At 39.6% G+C, this 21805-nt stretch overlaps 1 protein-coding gene across 3 annotated transcripts; it reads left to right on the top strand.

Annotated features, from left to right (window-relative positions):
* Nucleotides 1-2581: 2581 nt before the first annotated feature.
* LOC122881524 (polycomb protein SCMH1) lies at nucleotides 2582-21568 on the top strand. Of its 3 annotated transcripts, none has more exons than XM_044207807.1 (17): nucleotides 2582-2734; nucleotides 3326-3456; nucleotides 5324-5395; nucleotides 5695-5772; nucleotides 6090-6160; nucleotides 6315-6549; nucleotides 7336-7424; nucleotides 7738-7984; nucleotides 12984-13228; nucleotides 13880-14092; nucleotides 14862-14988; nucleotides 15282-15482; nucleotides 15857-16027; nucleotides 17273-17395; nucleotides 19079-19210; nucleotides 20334-20461; nucleotides 20677-21568. In XM_044207807.1, exons 3-17 carry the CDS (start codon nucleotides 5371-5373, stop codon nucleotides 20794-20796), a joined length of 2205 nt encoding a protein of 734 aa, XP_044063742.1. In that variant the 5' UTR covers nucleotides 2582-2734; nucleotides 3326-3456; nucleotides 5324-5370; the 3' UTR covers nucleotides 20797-21568. The 3 variants fall into 3 exon arrangements, with proteins under 3 accessions (XP_044063742.1, XP_044063744.1, XP_044063743.1); XM_044207809.1 differs by having other exon boundaries at nucleotides 7741-7984; XM_044207808.1 differs by lacking the exon at nucleotides 2582-2734 and adding an exon at nucleotides 2808-2824.
* The last annotated feature ends 237 nt before the right edge of the window (nucleotides 21569-21805 follow it).

Raw genomic sequence — 21805 nt, forward strand, 5'->3', positions numbered from 1 at the left:
ATAGACTGCTAGTAGCTCAGTGGTTGAAGCCTTATTAATAAAAAAACTAGAACCACATGGAGACCCTGAAAAAAAGACAGGCACACAATATACAATAGGCATGGCTTCACTGAACGACACTTGGTTTGCCAATAATTACAGTAAGTCAGGCAGAGAAACTAGAATATGATTAGTCCTCAAATACATTTGATATGGAAATGTTTGAAAAGGAAGCAAAGCCAAATAATTTTATTTTACATAATGAAAGAAAAAATATTAATTGAAAGGGAAAACAAATCCATAATCATGATTAGAATCAAATTTGGAGAGTTTAAAGAGGATAGTGAGCAGCAAAAATGATGAGTGTTCCTGTCCTGTGCTCAGAGGAAAACAAAATCATCATGATGAAATTAATGTGGGGAGAAGAAAGGGGCAGAATTATCTGGCCCTGCTTTTTATTAAACAACACTGACCCCTAGTGATATTAGTTGAGATCATCCAGAAAGTTATTTGCATAATGCCTGTGTGCATGCAAGTGTAAACACGCTTATGTCTCTGCATGAGGATGATGAATACTTAAGTGCGGTACAATAGTTCTGTATGAATGTGTTTCTGTAGGTGTATGTTGCATATTTGTTTTTACATAGTGCGTGTGAAGGTTATGTGCATGTTTTTATTCCTCCACAAATGTTCAGTCATGAGAGCATTTGATTTAAGTACAGAGTCTGTGTACAGAGAGTGTCCATGAGATGTGTGTGCGTGTGTTTGTGTGTTCTAATAATGGTGCCTGGTGGACTGGGGCTTCCTTTGATGCGATGAAGGCCGACAGGCGTGAAACAGGTCCAATCAGGCGCGTGGGCGCTGCCAATTAACCCTTTTCACCGTGTGATACCAAACATAATTGCCTGGGGTGCAGGGGGCCACTGGGCCATGGCCTGCCCAGCGTAGGCTGAAATGGGCATTAGCAGTGCTGCCAGGTGACCATTACACACAATTGAACTGCTGGGTGTTTCTCCAAATCACACAGTTACAGTTGCTACCCAGACCTAATTGGCATGGCATTACCAAATGGCCCCTATTTCTAATTTTCACAGCTACACAATTTATCTACAATATCTTTAGAGATATTGTACTGTGCTAGGTTTATTACACTATTACAGGCATACTGTGTTTCAGTGATATTTTGCTCAGATTTCACTCTGGGAACATGGATTATGTTGTGTTTGAAATATATATAAATTTCTCTATTTGTAGTACATTTTGATGTTGCCATTATTCTGTTCAGAATGTTATATTAATCTTAACTGGAACAAATAGTGGTTAATAAGTTAAGCTTTGTGTGCTCTGATAATCAAATTTTATTCATGTTATGCTCAAGGCAAATACGCCACATTTTTATTCAAACACCCAAAACTAGAGCACAGATTAAATGAAACTAGAGCAGCGCTCTGAACGGCAGTAATGCTGCAATAACAACGGTTACTAAAATTCCATTCTAATTTGTCTTTTCTCTTAATATTCTTGCGATAAATTAATGATCATGGTTATTGACTTGTGATAAAATGACTGCTTATTATTAATGAAACTTTATTTCAAATTAAAGAGCTACATGAGAACTGAATAACTCTCTGCATTTTTACAAGCAATTCAGCAGTCTCAGCAGTGCATAAAAAGTGCCAATAAATCATTAAGATCCACTGACACTATTAGAATAAAAATGAGCTTTATTGGCCAAGTATGTTTAAGCACACAAGAAATTTGATTCTGGTTTCCAGTAACTCATTGTATTTACACACAGTGCCATAAATAAATGTACAGGAAGATGCACACAGACATAAACAATGGCAATGTGCAACAGAGATAAGGAAACATAAGCTTATAGCTACTGTATGTACAGACAAGTAGATATATACTCTTTATATAAACAACAAATAGAAAACTGCATACATTGTTTATACACATAAAACTGTCACTGTAAATGGTGCATACAGGGTTGCAAAAAGTTCAAGAAGGTGTCGGAGTGCAAAAAATACTGAAATAAATGGTGTATCAATATCAATATTGGTATAAACGTATTGCAAATATGTTTATCGTGTATGTACCAGCAGATAAGTAACAAGAAACTCTAGTAAAGAATTGCCAAAGTTTGAGGTATTATATAAGCAGTGTTGCCGTCACACCTCAGTCAGGCTTTAATGCAATAAGTGACCTTATATAAATACAGTAAGTAGTTCATGCACAGTATGTATACAGTATTATATATATATATATTCTGTATATAGTACATTGTGTTAGCTTGCGTTAGTTTTAGCTAGGTGTACCTAATAATAAACTGGCAACTGAGTGTATGTATGTATTACAACTACAACATACAGTCTGCTTATAAACCAATATTATGTAGTTACATGCTACAGTATTGTACTGTATATTACCGTGAATAAGATATTTTGTTATTGCAGTGTAAAAGATAACAGATAAAAGATTATTGGGATATTAGATAATTATATTTTTTTTAGCCTTCGGTTAAATCTATTTTTTGCATTTCATAGTTGTTTCTCCCATGCCTGAAATGCCTTCTTTTGGCCGCCAGGGGTCGTTGTTTTGTATTTTCACCATCCTCCAGCTTGCCCGACGCCTGACTGACTGCCCAACAAGAAATGTTGGCAAAACACCCCCTCCTCATAGTGTAGAAAAAAAAAATGGCGGACAAGCGCTAAATCCACATCAGAAACAAACACACACGTTACAAAGCAAGGTAAACATCCTCGGATACACCGAGCAACGTCTCCTTTTAGGCTGCTTCAGTGTTGAGCCCAGACCACCACTGGCTAGCCTCAGTGAGCTGGTATGCACCCGTTTTGCTAATGCTAATATTTATAATCACGTCAACAAGCTAGCATGCTAAGCTAGCATCCTGGGCAGTGGGCATGTCTCTGTGTAGCAGTGCGTAGCATAGCATACTGAATGTGGTGTGTGCACGGCTGCATGCATGTTTTCATTCAGTATTATTTTTGACTGATCTATACCCTAGAGGTTACCGTCATTGTAGCGTTAACTCCTGAATAACATAATTAGCGATGCTGTCACGTAACGTTAAATGAGCATCCAGCGCGCATGCAAATGTAGCACAGGAGAGGGCGGGGGCTTTGTGTTATGAATGGAGCTCAACAATTTTTGGCTATGAGAGACGCGATAGTTTGGCTGTAAATGGAAACAGCGTCCCATGTAGATGTCAGACAAGTGGTACTAGCGGGACGTTGAGTCTTCAACACTCACTGGGTTAGCAACAGGAGGAAGGTGTTCCTGCTGAGCTCTCTAATGCCAGTACCTCCTGTCACTTTCCCAGACGGAAAAACAAGGAGCGGACCGCTTTAATTTGGACGCCATCCCCCTTGGCGGAGGAAAAAGGCGCACTTCTATTGAAAAGGAAATCACCCGGAGAGGAGAAACGCTGCTAAACGGTTATGAAGTTGTAAGGTAGGTATGTTTATATGAACAGCACCCTATCAAGTGACCTTATGGGTCCTCTGTCACTGCTCTTTTACTCGTTTTTTTGCGTAAAATAACATTAGTTAATTTATAACAGCTCTCATAATAAAGCTGGTATGTTTTTTCTCGGTAAATTCAAATATTTGGCAGATGGTTAACAAGTGTCGCTCTGTAACTTTACTGTTTGCCAGTACTAACTTGTATGTTATTCCTCACATGCGATTTTGGACATGTTTTGCGTTTTGCTGTCATATCATAAACTCTAATCTAAATCTTTGGATTATGTCTAATATATGCCACATTGGACTGTGGTCACAGCAGGATTGAAGGAACAGGAACTTAAAGCACTTGTTATTTCTATCAGTTTGACCAGTTGACCTGTTGACCTGTATGTTGTGTCTGGATGGTAATGTTGGTCAGCCCAAGGTTTGGGTTACAGGAGTCACTGAGCCTCAAAACATGTCTCCTTCTCGAAACCCTTGTCCACTGATTGATGAGGAGAAATTTTGTAAACATTCAGCATAGTGATTTTCACATAAAGGGTAATATTCTGTTTTCTTTAATCAGAAGGCAATAGGTTTTAATTGCATTTGAGATTATTGCATGGGAGTGTTTGATTAACATTGTGTGGAGTAACACTAATAGCAATTTCAGCAGAGTGATACTGAACATTTTAAGAGGTATTGATTCAATTTTACTGTAATTTCAGAGGCTGTAGTTTTGTGGTGTTGCTTTATACTGAGAGGTGTTTTTAATAGTTTGTCCCCTCCATTTATATTGATTACTGTCTGCATATGCAGTTAGTACAGCAAGGAGCTTTAATGTATTTTTTTCTTTTAAATTAATCTTTAGTGTGAAAAAGTAAATTAAATCCATATGTCGTAAATTGTTGGCATGATCTTTGGTCTCTTTGTTGAACTTGCCTCTGGTTGCCTCCCATGACAACCCCCTGCCTGGAGAGATGGCCAGTGAGCTACAAAGATAAACAGGGCAGCTCTCTGGTTTCCCTTTGAAACACAGTACAATTTACACATGGTAGCCTAAGCTTGGGTCTGAATACTCCTGCATTTTTAATTGGTGTAATCACTTATTTGAGTTGATAAAAACTCTTACACTCTTCATTACCCCATCGTTAACCCCTTAACATAAAGTTTTTCCCTGTTTATGCCCCATTTTTGTGAAATTTTGTTTTGACCTTATAGAACAAGCATATAGAAAAACACAAACAAACAAGAGATAACTACACATGGCCCCCACCCTGATACATCCACTGAAATACAATAAATGGAAATGGAGCCGCGGTATCGAGGTCCTGCCCATACATACGGCTGACTCAGTTGCGAGCCGGGCTCAACTATCAATCATGATGTGAAACCCCCTTTGTATAGCATCAAATAACTAATTAAAACCAAACTTATCAAAAAGACGAACACTTGAACATACACCAGAGTGATAAGAACTACCTAAAATGACAGAAAACATCTTTGGGAAAAATTTGACATGTACTTTGATTTTTTTTTTTTGTTTGGACCATGTTCCATCCTCTAACATGGAGGGGGCGGGGTTTATGACCTATACTGCATCCAGCTACCAGGGGGCGATCGAGATGTTTTGACTTCACTTTTGGGGAGCTGTCATGTCGTCCATCTTTATACAGTCAATGATTTCTGTACATTTCTCCAAACTTCAAGGTGGTATATCTGGTGTCTTTGAAATGTTTTGATAATGACTACGATTTAATTTAATTGTCAAACAACAAACAAGAGTCACACCACGTTCTTTTTATTTCTCACAGTTGTGTGTGGTTCACACAGCTTTAACATAGCTACCTTTGTGGATTTTTTTCTCGTCTTAGAGTGGAGGCCACTGTTGTGTTGTGAGCTTGGTCAGTATTGTTGGAGCATGAGGAAACCTGTGCCACAGAAAGGTAAGAATTTATTATGCCATTCTCAGTATGATAACAGTATTTTTTCCAAATATTTGTAACAAACAAGTATTCACAGTAGCTTGCAGGTAAAGCTAGAAATATGGCACATTTAGTTTTAGTTCATTCCAACCATTCCTGTTTGTTTTTTCTGTGTAGGCCGATTCATATATTATCTTGTAATAGTCCTGTAATCCCGGACAGTGTTTGGAGCAGTGAGTGTGGCAGTTATTGCAAGGTACTGACTGATGTGAAAATCACCTGTAGTTGAGAGCTTATTCTGTCTTTCTTGGCTCCTCTAGCTATAGAGTGGAAAGATGCCAGAAGGATCAAGCATGCCCGGAGTGGACGGCCCTCCCGGGTGCCCTCACAGTACCAAGGTAAATAACCCACAGCAGCCAGTGATATATGAAGTAAGTTTTGGGCAATTCCAATAGGAAACGGTGCCCAGGAATTTGCCTCAGCATTGTTTCATTAATCATCAAGACAAAGTTTGCTACAAATGATGATAATATATTTCATGCCTCGTGTCTCTTTGTTGTTTTGTGTTGGGGCTCACAAAACATTGCATGTAAAATTCAACTCAAAATTCATAAAAAATTAAACATTTGTCAAACGTTTCACGACTGGAAAAACACATCTGAACACCTTTGTGATATGGTATGAATTTCTTGTTGCTCTTGTTGTTCTTCTACAGGGCATTTCAGTTGGGAGAAATACCTGAAAGAGACGGGTTCCATCGCTGCTCCCTCTTCTTGCTTCAGACAGGTGAGCAAGATTCATATCTCCACTCTCGACTGTTTTTCTCAAACCTATTTGTAAGCATCTCTCCTGTGATTATTTCATTACACTAAATTCTCTCTCCACTGCTGTCATTGTGCTGCCACTCTCCAACTAACACTTGTCTATCATGACTATCTAGAGCCTCACACCTCCACTTAATGAGTTCAAGGCAGGGATGAAGTTGGAGGCCCAGGACCCGCGAAACACCACGTCCACCTGCATCGCCACAGTGGTGGGCCTGACAGGCTCACGGCTGCGGCTGCGCCTGGATGGGTCAGACAACAAGAATGACTTCTGGCGCTTGGTGGACTCGTCAGAGATCCAGCCAATCGGCAACTGTGAGAAGAACGGAGGCATGCTGCAGCCACCACTTGGTAAGGACACACACAAATCACATGACACCTTGTGTTTTCATGACTGTTCAAGACTGTTAAAGGTTTTTCTACTGACTTCACAGTATCTTTTCTACTTTTCTTTTTTAGGGGTTTTCAATTTGTCCACTAGGTGTCAGTGACTGACAGCACAGAATGTCACTGTGTCATGTTAATGCCTATGAATAACTTTTTGACACAGTTTAAAAAGCCTCCTACCCAGGACATTTCTGTATTGATTAACCATGGGAAAAGACACAAATGCACTCTGTTGTCTGCGTATTTAGAATGTTACTACAAAGTGTTGTTGATCGTTTTTAGGGCTGTAGCCAGCTATCCTTTTCATTATTGATTAATCTGCTAATTATTTTCTTGATTAATTGTTTGGTCTATGAAATGTTAAAAAATAGTGGGGAAAAAAATGCTCATCATGTCTCAGAAAATAGGTGATGTCTTAAGATGTCTTGTTTTGTCCGACCAATAGTCCAAAACTCAAATATATTCAATTTGCAGTAATTTAAAACTGAGAAAAGCAGCAAATATTCATATGTGAGAAGCTGGAACCAGATAGAGATAGTTAGAAAGAATGTTTTTGGTGTAAAAATGACTGAAACGATGAATTGATTATCAAAATATTTGCAGACTCATTTTTATTCAATTGACTAATCCATTAATTGTTTCTGCTCTAATAGTTTTCCATGATTTGTCTATGTCAATGTCACCATGTTCATCACACAACCCTTGGATCTAAAGGTGGTGTAGTTATAACAACAAATTGTCCTTCTTCAGGTTTCCGTCTCAATGCATCCTCCTGGCCCATGTTCCTTCTGAAAACACTAAATGGAGCTGAGATGGCACCCTCTCGCATCTTTCACAAGGTACCTCTACAAGGCTCACGAGCTCAACACGCAACACATTCTTGCTGTCCTATATCAGGGAGAAAACGAGCATGTTTATTTACTATTCATAGTTACTCGTTTATACTAGAGTTCACCAGGTTCTTTGGTCCACCAAAGATGGCTGACACTGATGCCATTATGTCTGGTAGAATAAGAAAACTTATCACCCATAGCAAAAATTCCCCAGCATTTGGTTTATTTTACTATATTTCCCCAGTACAAATGAACGCATAGATACTCACACATGCCACCTTCATACCTGACACCCTTTCTTTCTCTCCATGTTCCCCAGCAGGAGCCTCCCACCCCGGAGCAGAATTCCTTCCAAGTAGGCATGAAGCTGGAGGCGGTGGACCGAAAAAATCCACACTTTATCTGCCCGGCCACAGTGGGTGCACTGCGTGGTGTTGAGGTGTTGGTCACCTTTGATGGCTGGCGGGGAGCCTTTGACTACTACTGCCGCTATGACTCGCGTGACATCTTTCCTGTTGGCTGGTGCACCCTCACTGGAGACAACCTTCAGCCGCCTGGCACAAAAGGTCTGGACCTTAACAGTAGGCGGGAGGTTTTATGAAAAAGCATGTCACATGTTTGTAAGTGTCTGTTCATCCAAATTCCAAAAAAGATGTCATTGCACATATCTTTAAGCTGCCAGTATGCTTCTTCATAAGTGCTTGTCGGATGGTCGAATAGCTTTGGAACCCCTTCTGCCTACACCTTTCTGACGTCGGAATTGAAGGGGGGCTATGTACGGCCATTTCTGTAACTTTCCGAAAGCTCACACTCACTTAATGCAGTGATTGTCAGGGTTTGAACTTCTCTCTCAAGCTCACTTTCATTCTGTACACAACTGCTTCTGTCAGTTTTTATGTGAACAACAGAGTGTAACACGATCAATGCCTTCCAGGAACGAGGAAATTTGTGCTGTTATTCCCATATTGAAACAGTATTGTGACTCTACCTTCTCTATGAAAGCTGGCTTTTCACCGCACCTTATGTGGTTGGACAACACGTCGTACAAATTAGTTCTGTTCGTGCATAACCAAGGTATCTAGCCATGCAGATAATTTTGGTTTTATTTTCCCAGGTTTTGTGCTATGGGTCTCTGAGATTTCTGCCTCCACTGCAATACAGTGGAGGTAAATTTTGTTTGTGGTGTTCAGAGCCTTTAAAAATTATGTTAAAAAAAATCAGCGTTCATATCTCTTTCCAACACAATGATGTTGACATTCAGGAAATGGCTTTTTTTTTTTTTTTTTTTTTGCAGTTTGGATGAACTGACCTTTTAAGGGCCCTAGTCACTCATGGTCAACCCACACAGGTGTTTTCGCTTATTGGCCTGATTGGGTGTCTTTTCAGGACAGTGGAAGTGTGTACAAAATGTACACACTTTTGCGTGTGTACAAAATGTGCTTGATTGACACGTCCCTCTCTCTCCAGTTACAACGTATGCGTTTATTGTTCTTATTGGTATGTTGAGATCAGTGATCTCACAAAATTCCCACCATAGCTCCGATCAACTTTAACCTGAGCAGAGGTTCTAGTCAGTGAGGTTAACTGAAAATAACCCGTGTGGGTGTGCAGGGCCTTTAACAACACAAGGTTGTTAAAATGAAGTTCATTACTATATAAGGACGAATATGTAAGATGTATTTAAATTAAGTATATTGTAACCAAATTGTTAATTAAGTTACATAGAGTTGAATTAACACATCTATGACTAAGTCTCAACAAAAATTGAGCTTTCTAATCCTCATAAGGGTACTATTTATTTCCAGCCTATGTGTGGGATTGCATTGCACTGTAAAGATGTTGCTTTCATTTTGCCCACTCACTGTATTTTCACATTCATGCTGATAAAATCTGAGATCCATTTGTACAGCAAATCCAGTGCACAACAAGCACTTTTGTAAAAGAGCACATATTTTAGAACAACATTGAGTGGTAGTAATTTTTTGCTTCTGAATCCAAGACCTGTTGCAGATTAGCAACTTGTTCGCCGCAATAATGAGCAGATTTCATCAACATATTCTACTGGAGTTTTACTGTCATCTGCCTGAAGGCATCATTAGCACCAGCTGATCAAGTCATCAACATGAGTTTGCTATTTTTAATTCCTGATAGTGTCGAATCTCTCTCTAGATAACGTGTTCTTTTGAACTGTGTTTGACTTGCAAAATCCAGTAACATCAAGTCCAGTTTGTTAAAAGTTAAAGTAGGCTTGCCTATGGTTTTGCCTGCATTTGTGACACAGTCTTACCGTGAAGAGTTCTACATGATACATTGCTTCTTTGTTTTTCCATTTAGCAAACAAGGACTTTTCTTGTAACCAGCCATTTTTCTCTTCTCTTCTTCAAAGCATGTTTACTTTCAACATGAGGAAGAAGAGCCAGAATCAGAGTAAGCAATTTATATAAGAAACATAAAAGGAAGAAGTGGATACAAGGGTTATCAGCCACAAGTTCAGCCGTACTCATCTGTTAGAATCCACAGTATGTGAAGGACTGGAAAAGGAAGGAGGGAAATGGGGAGGCAGGACATGTCTTTGTAGCCTGCTAGTGTTTTATGAAGGCCTGGCACTCACCCAATTGGCAGAGTCAGGCCATGACGTGCTTGAAACGAGCCTGGGTGCCCCTCCACAGGCCTCTCGTTGGCACCCTGGTTAACAGGTTCTGATTAGATGCCTCTGAGAGAATTGAGTTAAGAGAGGGGATAGAAACGAAGAGAAAAGACAGACATATGCTGTGAAAGGTGGAATGTTTACATTGTCAGCAGATGGTGGGAGGAGAGAAGAAGAGAAGGGAGGAAAATGAAAGGAAGGAGGAGCAACTCCGAGGAAGAGTGGTAGAGGAGGACAGGGCAGGAGGAGAGGGTGAATCTGCAGACAGCTGTGCAGACAACCGCACACTTTTAACTTTTGTTCGGGCAAGAGAGGTGAGTAAAGATGAATGAAGTTACAGAAATGCAGTCGGAGTGATAGATTAAAAGTTCTTGAGAAGTTATCGTCCTGTAATATGAAGCTGGCAGTGGTGGCTTTATGAACTCAATGAACTCAGTGCACTCAGGGGAGAGGGAAAAAAAGAAGGGCTTGCTTGATACGCGTTTGTTTGGCTGTATTTACAAGCACTGCCATTGATCAATGAACATGTAACCTTGAGCTCTTTAAACCTTTTAAACATATCTAGGATTCGTCCAATCTGTGGAGGATCAATCAGGTGTCTTGTTTTTTCTTAGCTTCACAGTGATTCCCCTATAAAAAGTAGCAGTAGCAGCAGTAGCCTGCAGACTGAGCTTTGCATTGATTGGTGTGCCCGTTTGAAAATGTGTTTAATAAATACAGGCCCATGGGCCAAGACCTGTGTTAATGTGGCTGATCCTCTCATAAATCTGTCCTGGGTTGATCCAGGATAAATACCAGTGCATTTTAGTTTGTGTGGTGTGTGCGCAGGTTTGCAGGTGCATGTGAAGCCAGCAATCCAGGCTATACTGTGGTTCTTTCTTCTGTGTGTTTTTTCATGCACACATTCTTGAAGTTTTGCCAGCTGTGTTGGCTTCTATAAATTACACTGCTTATTTAGTTGTGTTTATGTGTTTAACATAGGACCTGCTCTAAATGATTTTACCATGAGTATGTTTCCTTAGTGGTTCATGTGATTTCTAAAATGCTTCCCGTCAAGAAAGCAAGAGTGTGTGTTCAGTTTGAGAGATACATTTTAAGACCGCAGCTTTCTACTTTATTAGGGGTTTATTCCACAGGCTTTTAGGGTGTTCACACATTTCTTCTTTTTATTCTAGCCAGCAGGGACTTGAAGGTAGACCAAACAAAAATCATCTTTGATTACCTCTGTCCTTTGTTTTAAAACAGCTCCTTCACCTCTTGCCTGATATCTTTCAGTCCTTGTTTTTACTCTGCTTCATCTTCATCTTCATCTTTTGTTGGTTGTTATGGATTGCAGTTTATGCAGGTAATGCCTGTCTGATTTCATATTGCAATACTGTACTGATATATTGTTGTCCACCATATACCTGACATAGTGATACATATTTTATTGCTTACTTTTAGTGTTATCTGGCCATGAAGATGGTTAGGCTTTATTTTCTCAGGTTTTTAGATATCAGTCCCTGGGATTAACTCTGCCACCTCAATAAATTGGAAGTGAGTGGAATTTTGTTTGTGGTGCTTACAAACTTGAAAAATTACATTAAAACTATTTAACAGAAGCCACATTCCCATTAATCAGATCCACAGACCTTGCGAGCAGGAAATTATAATGGGAACTATATCTGGGAAGACATGCGGCTGTTGATTTTGTAAAATACAATTTCTCAATGCTTTAAGCACCACAAACAAAATTTCATTCTTCTCAATTGTATTGACACATTTCTCAAAACCTGGGAAAAAAAACCTCTAACTTTATGCATAAGTAGACATAAATGTTTGTAGATGAACCAACCTTTTAATATTGCGAGATAAAGTACCATGAATACCATTAGCAGTGTATTGATGTCTTACAGCGTATAATGATTAATTGTTTCATCTGTTATTTGCCCCTCCCTTAATCTGACTACCATGAAGAGAATTCTTATTGCAGTGAATTTCTTAGGAGTTCTGTGAATTTATTTATATGCAGAAAAAAGCCAACTAAATCCTTTTGATTTCACTGAAAGGTTAAAATTCACAGAATGAGCAGACTTATGAAGCGAATTGGAGCGTGCACTTCTTGATATGACCTCCCACCCTCTTTCCTTTTCTTTACCTTTTCACTCTCTCACTGTGAAGCACACCACAGACTGGGAGATGTAATGTGTTGTCCTCAGGCTTATAAGTGAGGAAGGGTTCAAGTGAAGAAAAATGTTTCACTACTGAGAATGTTTGACCTTCTCTGCTGATATGCTGCTGTGAGAAGTTTGAGCTCAGGTGGTATGAACAGTCTGGATTTAGTTCAGCATTGAACAAACTGAAGGAATTTTGATTTTTAAAAAGTTTGACGCTCCATATTCTGAAAATGAGGTGGTACATTACTTGCTAATCAGCATTTGAGAAAGGTATTTATAGCATAGGTGAGTGATGGTAATAGCTGATGAGCCGTATGCAATGTGTGTATAACACAGCTTTCTACTTGGTTGGCTACAGCTATATTCAAACGGGGACATTGCAGCCAACAGCGTAAAGGCTTCTTGGAAGTGTGTGCAGTCGGGTACATGACTCATTCTGCTGTGTGTTGCACAGTTACATGGCAAGTGTGTGGTGTAGTTGAATTTGAATGAACCAATATCACATCACATAACCAAATAATGTAGTCTAAATTTCAGATTGAATACACATTGGTGAAGAAATATTTTTATAAACTCACAAATGCAATTAGTGAGAAAATAACTACTCTGACTGTGCAAACATTATTACATTTCTATGCCCCGCCTGTGATTAAATGGGGAGCCTGGAGCTATAATTCTTAATTATTTATTTTTTGCTGTTATGCCACAGCTTTTTACTCAGCTTCCCTTTTCTTGTGTGTCTGCCCATCTTTGCCCATGCAGTAGTGTTGCCTAAGAGCCTTGGGGCATTGACAGATGGGAGTGTAGAGAGCCCAGCCATGCACCCCACCCCCACAGTGGGCAGACCTCCAGGTCAGAGAGGACGCAAGCCAGGCCGTAGGAAAACCAAGGTGACAGGGCCCTGGAGTCAGAAGGGCTCAGCGTTGGGACCACATAGCATCCAGCCCGCCAAAGGCCTGGAGCCCATCAAGGTTCCCAAGAAACGAGGGCCCAAGCCTGGCAGTAAGGTGGGCATGAAGTGGTTTACAGATACCATTAGGGACAGACTGTTGCCTTTAATTGGTCAGTTCATCCAAATTACAAAAAACATATTTTCTCATTTACATCTAACGGTGTCTAGCCATGTAGATAGTTTTGGTTATAATTTCCCTGGTTTCACAATATCCGTGTCAAAGATCTGCCTCTTCCCCCATACACTCTAGGTGAAAGCTAGACTATTTCTTTGGTTCTATGTCTGTCCACAGTGAGATCTGTGGATTATCCAGCAAAATTTGGAAATGACATGTTGCCAGTGAATTTCTCACTGCTGTGAGCACCACAGACAGAATTCCATTCACCTTTGTTGTATAGGGGTGGTGGCAGAAATCTCAGAGGCAGATATCTCAAAACCAAAGGGCTCAAAACCAAACTACTGTATCTACATGGCTAAATACTATTGGAGGTAAAATAAAATGAGTTAAGTGAACCGTGACTGACGTCTCAAAATGAGTTTGACACACAGGGCACATGCTCACCTCAAGTTGTTTCACAAGCTTTAGTTGTATGTAAACATTTTTGACATCTTGTTTTCTGTTAAGGGAGCATTATCATGGAAGAGTATCACAGTGTGAAGAGTTAGCCCCACTTGACTTTGTGTCTCCATTGCTCTTTGTTTGCAGTTGGGTTGGGCAAAGAGAGCTGGCTGGCTGGAAGATGCCATGGCTGGCCCAGGACGGCCAGTGACAGGCCCTGGGCGGCCAGTGACAGGTCCAGGGCGAACCAGGGGCAGACTGCCTGCCAATTGGGCACAGAGGATAGCTCTGCAGCAGGCCCAGACTCAGGCAGAACCCATCAAGATCCCAAAGAAAAGAGGGCCCAAGCCTGGCAGCAAGGTAGCTGTCCTGTACATACACATTAACACATCACTGAACCACAGAATATCACATTAAAGCATTTTTAGACTACATAATACATCACCTATTAGCATATCAAGAGACAACAGTATGTGTTGTCCAGTGCTCACCTTCTTTACTTTTGTAAATTGTGTAGTCCGAAACTGGCCCGGTTAAAAAATAAAAATAACTATTGTTTTGATGTTACATCTGTTGATAAGCTTGTTATATTTATTTCTACTCTGCCACATCCTGCTCTCGTCTCTGTTGTTATTACCTTTCTGACCAGTCAGACTGGACCAACATGTTAGTTGTGTCTTGGGTTAAAATTTATGAATGAATGCCATCCTGTTTGTTGATGTTTTTCAACTAAGGCAGATCAAGCTGGTTTAAATTTCAAACGTTCCAACAGTTACAAAAACTCAGTGGTTGTCCACTACAAATATTGGCAGCATCCTGTTTGTATGCTGGCAAAGCAGGTAGCTGCACTCATCAGGCCACAATAATGTACTGAAGAGAGATTAATGGAAATACTTGGCAGTCATGAATTTTCTTTTTGATCTTTGTTTTGTTTTCTGATATTACACCATGTTACATTTACAGGAAGCCACTTTGTTTTATGAGTTCAAATATGAAAATAATAACTAAGTGCAATAAGAGTCACAGTTGATGCTATATTATGAACTGTTCCCATCAAATGTTTGGGTGGTAATTAAACAGTAAAGAGACAAAAGCTGTAAAATGTCTGAATGTGTGTGTTTGTATCCAGAGAAAACCACGCGTGGTACCTAATCCAGTCCCCACGTCTCCCACCAGCAGCACCCCAGAGCCTGACACCAGCACTGTGCCTCTGGACAATGCTACCATCCCCAACTCTGCACTACAGGCTCCCACAGGTACACAACATCCACAGACCTGGACGTACTCTACATTATAATTGATGAGTATACCTTAATAGGATGTTCAGTGCATGTGTAAGACAATGGCTCATTCTGTCATGCTGTCACACACTCACTGCCTTTTGTGTTGTGTTGGCAACAGAATCTGACAAATAGTGGTTAATACATGCAAACAAGGTTTAAAATAAGCCTAGTGGTCCTTTTTATTAAATTACAATTACATTTTGATGGATCAAAGAAAGCTTATAACCTTCAATAGTGGCTCTTCTGTTTGTTGTTTTGCTCCCTAGTTTGTGTGTACCTAAACAAGTACGGCAAGGTGGGACCCCATTTGGACCAGCGGCGTATCCAGCAGCTCCCAGACCACTTTGGGCCAGGCCGGGCCTCTTCGGTGCTTCAGCAATGTGTTCAGGCGTGTGTGGACTCTGCCCACAACCAGGGCACAGTCTTCTCCTGCCTCAAGTCTGGACAAGGAGGCGAAGTCATTTCAGGTGGGAATTACACTCTCATTTGAAAAAGGAATATGATTGCTCTCTCTGTCACTCTTCTCCTTCTGTGGAAAGTCCTCATAAAAAGCATTTCAAGAGGAGTTAGCTTGTTTATTGTGGCTATCACATCTTTGTTCAATTATCTTCCATTAGAGCAGAATATAGTGCTGTTGTCAAAGAATCTTATCTTGTTACATTATGTGTAAGTTCTGTTGTAATTGTTACATAAAATGTGAGGTTTAAAAACCTTTGTATAAAGCTCACTCTCACATCAGTGAACATGCTTTAACTCATTTTTTCCATGTCAAATAAAAGACTGTACACTTCCTTGAACAGAATTTGATCCTCTGTCTTTTGCCCTTATTTGTCCCGTCTAGCCTACTTTGACCAGCAGCAGCACACCCTGACCCTGCCCACAGTCAGTAGTGTCACCTACGTCCTCCGCTTCCTGGAAAAACTCTGCCACAACCTTCATTGCGATCCTCTGTTTGGCAGCCAGCCTGTAGCCAGAGGAGGCCTGCACTACGAAAGTCACACGTATACTGCAGGTCAGTGCTACTGTTCTCTACATTGTGATAATATTTGGTGAATGAAAATGCCATATTTAATTTACAGCAACTATGTTGAGATTTTTGTCCTCATTAATAGGAACAAATCTGATAGCTGGTCTGTGATATGTCAGTTTTAAGGCATCTTTTATTATTCTGGAAACCAACAGTAGACTTAAAACATTTTCCAGATAGCAGTTAGATTGCATGTGTACATGATGTTGAATTTGACAAGAATATAAGAATAAAACAGTACTACATAATACATTTTATCCCAATTCTACTTATAATGTCTTAATGAACCAAGCTTTAGGGCACCAGTATTGGTCCTTTCATTGTGTGTTGTTTTTTTAGGTTCTTTGGGAGATTAAAAACTCCCTACAGCGAAAGAAAATCTGTCTGCCTTACTCGTGTGGAAATTTGGCAGTAACGATCTAAGAAACAAATCTTGTAAATAGTCAAGGGAGGCGTCCCCTGAGTATCTGCACAATATGTTTTACACTGCTGTACAAAAGGCAAATAACTTGTTTTAATGTGGGAAACTTCAAACTCCATGCCTAGAGTTTAGATTTCTTGGGAACAAGATAAATCAGACATAAAATAAATTTTGTTGGCTACCAGCTGTACAGCCATTTAAAGCTAGAGTGCAGAACTTTAATACATATAAATGAACGTCCGTTACATTCAAGCCCTTGCCAAACGAGTTCACACAATGCTGATTAAGCCCATCACCGCCAGGTAAATCTCTCTGTATTTTGCAGTATATGGAATTTTTACTTGTTGCTGTAATTACTCTCACTGCCAGAAGGGGGAGACAAAAGTTCTGCACTCCATCTTTAATAGTGTACTGACAACAAGGTTCTTTGTTGGAGTGGAGTAAAAGAAGTTGCATGGAATATGCTGCTCATCGCCATGATGATTGCTTGTTGTAAATGTAGATCGCCTCCTATCAATCATCCTACAAGTCAAAACCTTCTAGTGTGATCATGTAGAGGGTTAAACTATTGATGCTATTTTAGTTTCCTGAAGTCATTAATTAAATTAATGATTATTGGTTAAACATGACACATAAAACAGTATTCACTGACACAAACCATTCATTGTATTTATAAGTGTACCTGTTTTGACAGGTTCTATATTTCCAGTACTCAAAAAAACAAAAAACGTACAGTCTGGCACACTTATCTGTACCGTTATCACCTCTAACTGTATGAACTGTCTTTCCTACATATATGCTGGTTTTAGAGAGGAGAAGTTTTGGAGACAGCTTGACGACAGGCCCAGGAAGAGGCACCAAGCGGTTCCTCCAGGATTACAACAGTCCTCTGCCTCAGAAACTGGCCAAAATCCCCCGGCACTCCACTGATGGTATGTTACTTTTGTGATTGCTGTGATGTTTTTCTTTTTATCTATACTGGACTTCAGTCCTGTACCTCATAAATTATAAAAAGGCATGATTTTCGGCTTGTTTATATTTAGACAGAGCTAGTGAAAAATATTTGTTTGGTTGGTATTAGTAGTAGTCAGACAGCAGTCATATCTGGACAAAAGACAATGTCAGTACCACATAGTTGGTTTTTCTGACCAGTTTGCTCATCCCTAGTAGGGCACCATATTATCACTTTTAATGATTGGCTTTAATTCCACTATTAGAACAGTAGTAAGTCATTTCTCCTATATATTGGAGGATAATATGTCAGCTGTTGTGCACCCCTGCATTTGCCCTTTTGCCATATCCACTTGCATTGCTGGATCAATGTATATGTGAGGTAATCTGCTCCAGGCTAGTTAATTTCTGTTTTGTAAAATGCCTTTGGATAGTATCTTTCTTTGTTGTTTATATGTGAGTAAAGAAATAAAGTGGAAATACACTTAAATCAAAGGATTTCACTGATTAAACAAGCCTTCCACTCATGTGTATAGTATTTGTGTATATAATCAGTGGCTCTCAACTCTAATGCTGCACCACATTTTATTTAAGACATTTAATTCTAATAATCGACTGCTCTGAGTTGTCCAGTATAATCATATAAAAGGAGGTAGTTAAACACAAAAAGCTTTTGGCTCAGGAGTGAGTGGCTTTAAGTTCTGGGGCAGGAGGTTAATCATTTAATCATCTTTCAGTTTCCTTAGATTTTAATTAAGTTAATGGAATATTTGAAGAGATTTATGTAGAAGGGTAATATCCCCCTTAAAAGGGCCTTCCACTTTTACAGAAGGCCAGAACACACAGTCAAATTACTGTAGTACTTTCTGAAACCCTGGCCACACTGCCTACCTCTACCTGTGCATGATGGCTACCTCACTGAACTGCTGCTGCTCGCACCCGTGTGGTGTCCACACAGACAGTGTTGCTGCTGTGGCACTGCTACTGCTGGCCGTGTCTTTCTACGTTGAGTTTGCCTTTGATAATGGCCATCAATATTAGAATGTTTCATTTTATTATAAATTTTATTTATATTTAGTTCAGACAGAAAATAAAGGGATTCTGTCCACAGTAACGTTAGAGAGATTTTAATTTGAAACAGATACAGGAAGTGAGTTAAACCAAACAATTTTATATTTCTTTAATGTCTGTGACATATTCTACAGATATAGACATTGAAACTGCAGTGAAAGGTGTAATGTTGCTGGTATGATGTCAGTATGACTATGAACAGCCACTGTCTTTTTTTTTTTTTTTTTTTTTTTTTTTTGCTGAGAACCGCACGTCACGCGGAAAAAATAGGCAACAGGCCAAATCTCTAGATGACATTCTGCTCACACTGGGTGTGTGGCTGCTCTAACCTGTTAACATGGGCGCTAAAATGAAAAGCAAGAGGTTCTGCGACGCCCATGCACTGCTAAGGTAGGCGGCGGTGTGGCCCGGGCTTAAGGGTTACAGGCATATCACTGTGAAATATACCATGAGAATAAGGCAGTCAGTTGCATTGCTTTTGTGATGCTTTTTACATGTAACATTTTAATCACTGTATTTTTCTTTTTTTGGCTGGTTGCCCCTTTTGTTATTTTGGTAATGTTTAAGCATCTATGTGTTTGCATTGTCCCCAGGTGAGTCTTTCATGGAGAACAGTGTTGCCGTATCAGAGCACTTAAAGAAGAGCCCTCTCTGTCCAAACTCTACAGTACAAACACCCGGCCTGAGGTCTCCCCCCAAGCTGCTGCATCATAACAACTCTACAGGTAGGATGAGACATTGATACAGGAAACATTGTCGCTGTCTACATTTGCACAACATTTCAGTGTTTCAGTGTTACTTCAAGTAACGGTGAGACAATGAAATATGATCCAAGAAGTCAAGTTTGTGTAACATATCCATGAGTTGAAGGCTTATCAGACACCAAAACAATGCACAGCTGTTAATAATACTCTGACACAGGATTCTGGAAAGTTATCATGGCAGCAATAATTTTATCTTTCATAGTGAGGTAAAATACGGTGTTCAAAGTAGCACTTTGGCAGATGACGACCCTTCTTGTTTTTGCTGGAGTCCTCTGTGTCGCCGGAAAGGCCGATTCTTATGAATAAGAGGGGTTTTTCCACACAATCCTCTTGTCTGTCTGAACGTGGCCTAACACCTTAGAATCAGATGAATCATATTGAACGAACTGTAAGTAGGCTTTAACCAATTCCGTTTTTAAGTCTGATAATGATACATTTGAACATTTGTGCCACTTATAATAGGTGAATAATACACATAAAGACATTCTATTTGCAGCAAGAGTTGTATCTTTACAAGATGAATAACATTTATAGATTTAAAGCTTTCAAACCTCAAAGACAGTTGGAATTACTTAAGGTGGGTAAAGGGGCCGATGTAATCCATAAACAGTGGACTGTCCTGTCATGGACATGTTCAAACATGTTAGTCTGCATACACAGTCTGCATGGTTATAAATTTTGGGCTCCACCCAGACCAGGGCAGATAAGGAAAATTTACATCATGTGGACCCTCACGGTCATTCGGATGCAAGAAGTATAATTTGAGCTTTAGTTGTTTTGTCAAAAATGATAAAGCAGGTTTTACAACTCCATCATACGAGCACAGGACGCGTTGACTGGCAGATGTCCGATTTATTTGACAGGCTTAAGATTGCCCGTGCTCTGGGATGGTTCCAGCCACCTTAATTTGATCAACATGTAGTATTTTTCTGAATGGTATTTTGGCATTGCAACCTATGTATAAGTGTATTATAGTGCTTGCTCAAATAGTGGATCATTGCGAAAAATTTAAGTAATATAACAGTATAGGCAGATGAAATACCCAATGTCTTCGTGGATTTGAGTTTGTTGCTTCTGCACTCAGGCAGTTTCCGGGAGAGTCCGAGGCCCAGTGGTCAGGACCCCAACTTGTGGACAGTGGAGGATGTCATGCAGTATATCAGAGATATCGACCCAGTGCTGGCCCCACATGCTGACCTTTTCAGGAAACATGTATGTACTCTCTCATAATGGTGAAGATGCTTAAAATAACTGTTTTGCATTAGAAAATATAAACTTAAAAATGTTTTCTCTGAAACTGATAAAATATTTATAGACACTGATTTTTGTTCAGTGGCTTTTTGTACTTTTGCACAACTTAACCTGGTGGACGGCTTTGCTAAAAAAAAAACAATTCTTTCAATTTTCCCTCCCTCCCTCTGCTACAGGAGATTGACGGCAAAGCACTCCTGTTGCTGCGTAGCGACATGATGATGAAATACATGGGCTTGAAGCTCGGCCCCGCCCTCAAACTCATCTTCCACATCGACAAGCTCAAACGGGCTTGAGGAGGTCGGCCATCCATCCGTAGCCTTCGAAAGGACTAAACTCCAACCCTATCTCCCTGTTCTAGGATCAGTATAGCATTCACTACATAGTGGAAATATACTGACCATTTACATGTAGCAACTTCCATCAGACCACCATATCTGGTATTACATAACCCTGACCTGACCTCATCCAATGAGGAATGTTTATTTTGTGTAGCACAATCCAGCCCTAAGGCAGCATGGGATACGTAGGATCATCCACTTGTCTGTCATCTGTTTTGCATTTCAGTATAACTTGAAGAATCATATGTGGCCATTTTAACTGTAAAAGGCTTTTTTGGCCTGTTTTTATTATGTTACATTTATTCTGTACATTTCATATTTTGTACTTCATGAATATATGGACTTGTATTTTTGCCTTTTTCAATGGTTTGTGTGGGATATTCTAAAAGAAAGAAAACCCTAAAGGAAGAAAAGAAAACACTACATTCATCCCAATAGTTGGGAAGGCTTCTGATTAATGTCTCTGTTTGAGGCACGATTTTGCAACTACAACAATATTAATTATGGAGGGAAAAACGTGTTTTATGAAAGGAAAAAAAACACTTTATTCTGAAAATACTGCCACGAAGAAATCTGTCTCTTTTCTCTTATTCTGGATGTTGTTTACAATGCCTTGTCCTGTATTTGTTATTTGTACTTTTTTAATTTTTTATACTATATTATTAGAGTTCCTACATGGAGAGCCCTATCATACTTAACATTGTTCAATAAATATATAATAATTCAACTGTTGGTTTATTTTTTCTGTGCTTTTTGTTTTGCAGTGTCAACCTTTAAAACCACAATTGATTACATGTTTTCACACTCTTGTGTTTACACTGTTGCTACGTAAATTGTTTTGTTCACTTATAATTTGAATTAGGACAGGATTTAGTCCCTTTAATTTGCCTGACCTTTTCATATAGAATCATTATATGCCACATACAAATGTAGGTTAAAATTTTGAGGCTGTAAAAGGTATATA

This window comes from Siniperca chuatsi, linkage group LG9 (genome assembly GCF_020085105.1).
Source record: "Siniperca chuatsi isolate FFG_IHB_CAS linkage group LG9, ASM2008510v1, whole genome shotgun sequence".
Taxonomy (NCBI): domain Eukaryota; kingdom Metazoa; phylum Chordata; class Actinopteri; order Centrarchiformes; family Sinipercidae; genus Siniperca; species Siniperca chuatsi.

Bases quoted from the DNA above. Each gene is read 5' to 3' on its own strand.
- LOC122881524 (XM_044207807.1), top strand. From the start codon at position 5,371: ATGAGGAAACCTGTGCCACAGAAAG. The intron at 16,028-17,272 runs GTCAGTGCTACT...TGCTGGTTTTAG, and splicing joins AAGTCACACGTATACTGCAG to AGAGGAGAAGTTTTGGAGAC. The intron at 19,211-20,333 runs GTAGGATGAGAC...TTCTGCACTCAG, and splicing joins GCATCATAACAACTCTACAG to GCAGTTTCCGGGAGAGTCCG.